The following is an 8,259-nucleotide window of genomic DNA, read 5'->3' on the forward strand; positions in this document are numbered from 1 at the left end:
ACAAAATTGTGGAGATAGAGAAATTCACAAACCTTAAGCCTTGTGCGGTGGGGGACTTGTGGTAAGCATTTATTCAAAAGTTCAATGGTTCTTGGTTTTTTTCCCATTTTTTTTCTTTTTGAAAGGGTTTTTTTTTTTTTGGGAAATACAATTATATACTCATGAACACCAGCATTAAGGTTAGTCATTTCGAAATCTTGATTTTTATTATTGTTTTTTTTTTTTTAAAAAAAAACAAATTACAAATTGAAATCATTTAGGTTTGTGTTTGATAAAAATTGTTTAATGGGAGCTTTCCAAATTTCTAATTTTCTATTGGATAGATCTATAACATATTTAAAATTTTTAAAACTTAATTGAAACCTTTCATTTGTCCAGTAAAATTTATTAGACATTAGTTTAAGATCATTTTTAAAGTTCATTAACTAACACACAAAATTAAAAGTTTGATAACATATAGATATTTATTAAAGTTCAGTTAGACAAAATAGGGGAAAAAAAGGAAACTAAGAGACTTCATTTTTGGAAGAATAAGTAATATTTTGATCTATGAAGCACAGATGTGGATACAGATATATGATATAGATATGATAACATATATTGATATATCAATTTCTAGAATACTGATATATTGAAGATAGTTTTTTTTTTTTTTTTTAAAAAAAAAGATATAGATAAATCTAACGTAAAAATATTACATGTAAGTCACTAAATCCACAAAAAAATCATAAAATGTCAATTTAATGGTAATAGCACAAAATACAATATAAACATTGAAATACAATACAAAAAGCAACATCAGAGATGTTGAAATATAATAGTTAATAGAATGCAATAAGAAAGGGACTCAGATTGATCAAAGAAGAAGAAGATTAGAGGAAGAAGTATGAAGATAAACTTTTGTTAAATTGTTGGAGATATTCAAATGGTGGGTTACATTTTGCAGAATTTTGTGGAAGCTCAAAAGTGAAGATAAAGATTAGATGAATCTAGAGTTTGGTCTTTATTATTATTTTTCTTTTAATTTTCGAAACATTTTTGGTTGAGAAAGATTAGATGAGCTGTTTTTATTTTTGTTATTTAAAAAAATGTCAATGTAAAATAAATACGTCAAATTGTATGTAAAGTATCTGATATCAATATGTAATACAATTCTTTAGGCTTATTTTTAAATATAAAAAAGCTTTTTCATGATTTTTTATCCCTGAAATCTCAATCAACATCAAACATTTTTTAAAAAATATTATAAAACTGCAAACATCGACAAATTGATATAAAAGTCACTGTTATCTACAACCTTAGCATAACCAAAACCACCCAAAATTTTAAACATCAAAACAATTGATGGAGGAATACAGAGCACGCGCCGCCGCCGGGCCATTGCCACTTCACTCCCAATCCCAACACATCTCTTACCGTGCCACCACCTTCAACCGCCTCTTCGCGGCCGTTTACTCCGTCGCCATTTTTGCTCTGTTTTACTACCATTTAGCTTCACTTCTTAATCCCACCTCCCTTACTTTCTTCTTCATCTCTCTTTCTCTGTTTATCTCCGACGTCGTTTTAGCCTTCTCGTGGGCCACCACTCAATGCAACCGCATGAATCCCCTCCGCCGCCGCGAGTTTCTCGAGAACCTGAAACTATTGCTCAAGAAGGATTCGGATTTTCCGGCGCTGGATGTGTTCATTTGCACGGCGGATCCGTACAAGGAGCCACCGATGAACGTCGTCAACACGGCTTTGTCTGTCATGGCTTATGATTATCCGACATGGAAGATTTCGGTGTACGTCTCTGACGACGGCGGCTCTGCTATGACACTCTTTGCTTTTATGGAAGCGGCCAAATTCGCCGTCGAGTGGTTGCCGTTTTGTAAGAAAAACGACGTCGTTGAGAGAAATCCTGATGCATTCTTTGTTTCCAACAAGGACTATTGCAACTCTGAGATGGAGAAGATCAAGGTATTATTATGATTATAAATCAAAATTAGTCAAATTTTTTTTAATTAATTATTAAAAATATATAAACTATTTAGACTTAATAAATTTCAATTAATATCTTTACTATGCTATCTTAACTTTTTAATATGAATTATTATTGTTAATTACCAATATACTAATTAATTAATTAATTAAATTATTATTAATAATTAATTTAATTATGTTTAACTAAAAGGTATTTATTTATTTATTTATTTTGGTAATTAAATAATCAATTAACATAACAATAAATTAATTAATATTAAATTTAATTAGACAATTATTTACTTTTAGCTTCTATATACAAATTATTGAATTGAACATAACTATCAAACTTTCAGACATTTAATTATCCTACACATCCAAACACAGATATTAATTAGACAATTTTTCTTGCTACTCGATAATATTCATATTCTCTAACCATTTCAAGTGATCATAGTTTTAGTGGGAGTGGGATCTCATATCTAATTTTGTTAAAAATCCAATTTAGTATATGATTTTTTTGGTAAGCTATAGACTTTCAACTTTGTTTCACTTAAATACATAAACATTCAAGGATATCTATTCCAGTTCCTGAAATTAAAAAAGAAAAAAAGACAATCCTTTTTAGTGTTGCAAAAAAAAGAAAAAAAAAAAAAAGAAAAAATAGAAACTTTTTAGTAGTGTATTTTTCATGGAATGATGAATTCTCTTTAAATTGTAAACATTTGAAAATTATGTTTGGATGTTCAGATAATGTATGAGAAAATGAGAACGAGAATAGAAAATGTTATGGAGAAAGGAAAGGTTGAAGATGAGTTCATTAATGGAGAAGAAGAGCATTTGATTTTTGATAAATGGACAAAATCCTTTACTCCTAAGAATCATCCTGCTATTATTCAGGTATTGCTTCATTTCCATTCTAATATTCTTATTTTTAGTTGAAATTTGTTGGTACAAAGTTGATTTATATATTTATTATTATACTAGTAGGTCACGCATTGTGTAAAATTAAAATGATAATTTTACTTTATAAAGATTTAATAATAGCAAAAATAGTTTTGACATGGCCAAAATCACTCCCAGATGTACTCTTTCATTAGTTTGATAGTTTAAAATACATGTTTACTTTTAATTTACAGTTTATTATTATTATTATAATATTATCTAATAATAATTAAATTAAAATATAGTGTATAAAATAGTATACATTAAATCAAACATGAGAATTACCATTTCAATATAATTTTACTTTTACATTCTCACAAATATAATAATAATAATAAAAAGAAGGATTAGTGTTGTTTATGAAAAATTAAAAGAAACAAAATCAAGAGAGAAAAAAAGAGTAACTATATAACCACCAATTAAGGGACGACAAAAAAAAAAAAAAAAAAATTAAAATTAAAAGTTTCTCCCTTATAATATAGATTTGGCTGTGGTATTTAAAAGTTAGATAATTGAAATTACATAGATTAAAATAGAATAAAACCAAAAGTACATGAACAAAAATAGTAATTTAATATAATCTAAACTCAAAATTTATGGAAGGCTAATAGAGAGATTTGGCTTTTTGGAAAGTTAATCGTAAATTATATGTATATAGACTAACTTTAAAATTTATTTAAAGTATAAATATTGAAGTTAGACATTTGAAAACACATAGAAGATTCCAAAGTACGGATGATAGTTTAACTATTTTTTAGTATTTAATAAAACCAAAATAGGATTTTATGGAAATTTATGTGTGTGATGTAGGTATTATTGGAAAGCGGTAAAAACAGAGACATTAGTGGAGAGTCGTTGCCAAATCTCATCTATGTTTCAAGGCAAAAGTCTACAACTTCTCATCACCATTTTAAGGCTGGTGCTCTTAATACTTTGGTAATTAACTCTATAACTCATTTACTTTGTTTATTTTTTAAAGATCAAAGCTACAATCTTTCTTCTTTTCTCTCCTCATCTAACTCTATTGTTTTTATTGTAATAGCTTCGAGTATCAACTATAATGACCAATGCACCAATTATTCTCACTTTGGATTGTGACACGTATTCCAATGATCCACAAACACCAAATCGGATCTTGTGTTACTTCTTGGATTCAAAACTTGCAAGCAATTTAAGTTATATTCAATTCCCTCAACGTTTTTATGGAGTTAGCAAAAATGACATCTATGCTAGTGAGCATAAACGATTATATATATTTAATCCAGTTGGTATGGATGGGCTATTAGGCCCAGCTTATCTTGGCACAGGGTGCTTTTTTATTCGGCGAGCTTTCTTTGGAGGCCCATCATCATTTGAGTCACCTGAACTTCTTGAACTCGACCCGAATCATGTTGTGGAAAAAGCCATTGAATCTCAAGAAATATTAGATTTGGCCCATGTGGTTGCAGGTTGTGATTATGAAAATGACACCAAATGGGGTTCCAAGGTACGCTTGATATTTATTGAAAATTCAAATAAACAGTTTACTCTTTTCTTTTTTAAAAATTGAAATAAGATGTTAAAAGGAAAATAAATCAATTCAATTAGAATAAAATTTATATTCGTATTACTTCCATCATTGAAGTTAAAGGTTGGATTCCTCACGGTAAAAGAAATGAAACCAACTTTTTTTTTTTTTTTTTTGTTCATAATCAAGTTTATCAAAGTACCATGATATTTTGTCTGAAAGTTTTATTGAGACATTGTATTTGCAGTTGGGTTTTAGATATGGGTCATTAGTAGAGGATTATTTCACAGGGTATTGTTTACAATGTGAGGGGTGGAAGAGTTTATTCTGTAATCCAGAGAAGGCGGCTTTCTATGGGGATGCACCAATGAACCTCCTAGATGGGCTGAATCAAATGAAAAGATGGGTTATTGGGCTTTTGGAAGTGACATTCTCAAAGTACAGCCCAATCACATTCGGCGTAAGGTTCATGGGCCTTCTCATGGGCCTTTCTTATAGCCACAACATTTCTTGGGCCTTTCTCTCCATTTCACTCTTTGTTTATGCATTTCTCCCCCAATTGGCTCTCATCAATGCTGTATCCATCTTCCCAAAGGTAATTCCCATCACTTTTAACCTTTAACCTTAAATTATAAGTTTCTTAAATAAATATCTAAATCCTTATCATTTGATCGTCAGTAGGTTACAGATCCATGGTTTGTATTGTATGCATTCTTGTTCTTGGGAGCTTATGGACAAGACCTTCTTGAATTCATATTAGAAGGAAACACATTCGAAAAATGGTGGAATGATCAGAGAATATGGAGCATAAGAGGTCTGTCTAGCTACTTATTTGCATTCATTGAGTTCTTCTTCAAGTCCTTTGGAATTTCTGTTTTTGGTTTTAATGTCACTAGTAAAGTAATTGACCAAGAACAGAGCAAGAGATACAAGCAGGAATTGTTCGATTTCGGAACCCCATCCCTAATGTTCCTGCCAATGGCCACAGTGGCCATCGTCAACTTCGTCGCCGAACTCATTGGAATTTGGAGATCATTGGGTGGCGCTTGGGAACAACTCTTCCTTCAAATATTTTTAGTTGGATTTGTGGTGGTGAATTGCTGGCCAATTTATGAGGCCATGGTGCTTAGGAACGACGAAGGAAAATTGCCCCCTAAAATCACTTTTTTATCTCTCTTACTCACTTTGTTTCTCTGCTCTTTATTCTCTACTTTTTGTCACTAACAAATGTTTTGGTTGCATTGCATGTGTTCTGAAATTTATTTGTAATTTGCACAAATAATGGATTATTCTTAATCCTTGCAATGTTGTTTTTAATGGCTATGTAACATCCACAACATATATCAATTTATTAAGGCTTGTGTATTCTTGATAGGGTGGTTAGAGATTCGATCTCTCACCTCCATATTTGTTGTTGCACATAGTTAAATGCAAATGGTTTTTTATGCTGCCAATAAAAGTAAAACTATTATGCTACCTAAGCTGTATCTAATCCCATGCATCATATTTTCTTTACTTGGTAAAAAACAAAAATAATTTAATTAAATTTTTTTTCTACATGGCATATTTTTATTGGGTACTGTCTAGGCTATGTAAAGATGGATGCCTTACCCAGTTCCCAAAACTTGGAAACAAGAATTTGTCAAGGGATCTTATGATCAAATGAATTTTATAATATTGATCTCGAACCACTACAGAGTAGTATTAATAACAAGACTGAGTTGATCCGCAAGGAAGTGGAATGATAGTTTTGCACTAGTTAAATTCCTAACTCAAACAGTAAATTAGGGTGGGGGTATTGGTGTGAATTTAAAAGGTAAAACACGTAAAAATTAATATTATTGAGTAGTATTAATAACAAGACTGAATCAATCCGAAAGGAAGCGTGATGACAGTTTCGCACTAGTTAAATTCCTAGCTCAAGGAGTAAATTAAAGTGGGGTGTTGGTGTAAATTTAGAAGGTAAAGCACGAAATAATAAAACAAGGGAAAATAAAGTGAAATAAAAGCGGCCTAGCCTAGGATTTAAGAACCACCAAATCCTTTGATTGATCATAGCACTTTAAAGATAATTTTATATTCATGCATGTGCTTAGCCTAATTACCTGCAAATGCTATCACAAGTGCATTTTTTTTTGTTAATACTAAGATACCCTCGTAAGAATCTTTAATTTCACATGTTCTTCCAATTCACAATTTGGACGGGTATTCCTATCAAAATCTTAAATACATTCTCTGTTTCCGTGAGACTGTTAGCTTAAATTACTATACAAATATAAAGAATCTTCAAATCTAGGTTGGAAGACATTCTGATCCTTTTTTTTTTTTTTTTTTTTTTTTTAAATTAAAGTGTTTTAAGAGACTTTCAAATGATGTATTAATCAATAAGTTAGGAAAAAATAATTTTTTAATCAAATAAATCTCGGTGGTTGATCTTGTTAGGGTTTATGTCCTAAAACTCATGGTTTGTAAATAATAAAACTTATTCTGAAAATTCAATAAGTTGTTATTGAATATATGAATTGCTTATTTCGTTTTAGAAATAAATCCAATAAACTAAAAGATCCATGACTATTACATGAATAATTGAACTTTATGTGGAGACATAAAAGTGGATCAGGTTCGAGAAATAGTCAAAATGATCTATAGTATATAAATAAGGTTGGGTATCTTATTCTGGTAACACTATTGGATGTGGCCCACTCTGTAGTTGTTACAAGGAGTTGTAAAGTACTACAGACGATGTGATCCTAACTCGTACATGTTATGACATGAGGAATGGAGGCATCCTGCGCAATAGGTTTGTACAAGATCGGACCGTGAAATCAGTCATTCTTACTTTATAATGTTGTTTACTATTTAAGACTAACTATTTCAAAGCGATGACCTAGGTAACTTGACCTTAATCCTAAGCTAACTATGAACTCCTATTTATTCAGAATTATCCTTAGATTTGCATAGATGAGCGTTGGCTTAATAGCGTGAGCTCAATAAACCTCAATTTCAGGGGTAAGAATGGGTAGATAGCTGGGGACGTAGGGTATAAGATGAAATTCACTCCTACCCACTTTCAAGGATAGTAGAGAGGTTGTTTCCTTAAATGCTGACTTCAGGTCTTGAACAAGAGGCCACACCCTCTCATTGGCCTAAGAGAGACTCAATTTGTTGATCGGATTACAAACCAATTGTTCATTAGAGGATCAGTGGGACTTAAGGAACAAGAGATAATCTCGGGGGTAAAACAGATATTTGACCCAACCATTATTATGAATAACCTGTGAAGGGTTAACTTACTAATCATGGTTATATCAAGTAGACACAATATATCTACAGTGAGGGTTGTGCAACTATGGGCCCATTAATTCACGAATGGGGGATAATTCGGTGTAAAGAGTTTAGCCAATTAATCTCGGATTGATGGAGCCTATGATTTGTAGGTTCACGAGGTCCCCCTACTAGCTTGTAAATAAATTAGCCTTAGAGTAGCATGATAAGTTAATTTGAAACGTTCAAATTAGAATTAAGGGAATTAGTAATTATATGTGATATAATTACGCATTTAATTTTGGAATTGAACGGAATTGGAGAATCAATTAATATTCAAATATGATTTAAATATTAAATTCATGAATAGGGATTCATGAGGGAGGAATTTGTATAAAATTAATTTAATATTTGGTATTAAATTAATTAGAATTAATAAAATTGTTTAATTAATTAATTTTGTAAAATTAATAAAGTTATCAATTTTGAAAACAAAATTGATTTTGGAAATCAAATTTGTAAAACAAAGATTGAAAACGTGAAAATGGAAAAAGTGGGAGAACTCCACTTTCTTCTTTGTA

General features: G+C 30.7%; 1 protein-coding gene across 1 annotated transcript; it reads left to right on the forward strand.

Annotated features, from left to right (window-relative positions):
- The first annotated feature begins 1,274 nt into the window (after positions 1 to 1,274).
- Positions 1,275 to 5,868, forward strand: LOC120086469 (cellulose synthase-like protein G3). The gene is made up of 6 exons (XM_039043144.1): positions 1,275 to 1,959; positions 2,713 to 2,862; positions 3,718 to 3,843; positions 3,950 to 4,393; positions 4,662 to 5,009; positions 5,096 to 5,868. The coding sequence occupies exons 1-6, from the start codon at positions 1,345 to 1,347 to the stop codon at positions 5,636 to 5,638; spliced, it is 2,226 nt and encodes a 741-aa protein (XP_038899072.1). The 5' UTR covers positions 1,275 to 1,344; the 3' UTR covers positions 5,639 to 5,868.
- The last annotated feature ends 2,391 nt before the right edge of the window (positions 5,869 to 8,259 follow it).

Source organism: Benincasa hispida, chromosome 1 (assembly GCF_009727055.1).
Source record: "Benincasa hispida cultivar B227 chromosome 1, ASM972705v1, whole genome shotgun sequence".
In the NCBI taxonomy this organism is placed as follows: Eukaryota; Viridiplantae; Streptophyta; class Magnoliopsida; order Cucurbitales; family Cucurbitaceae; genus Benincasa; species Benincasa hispida.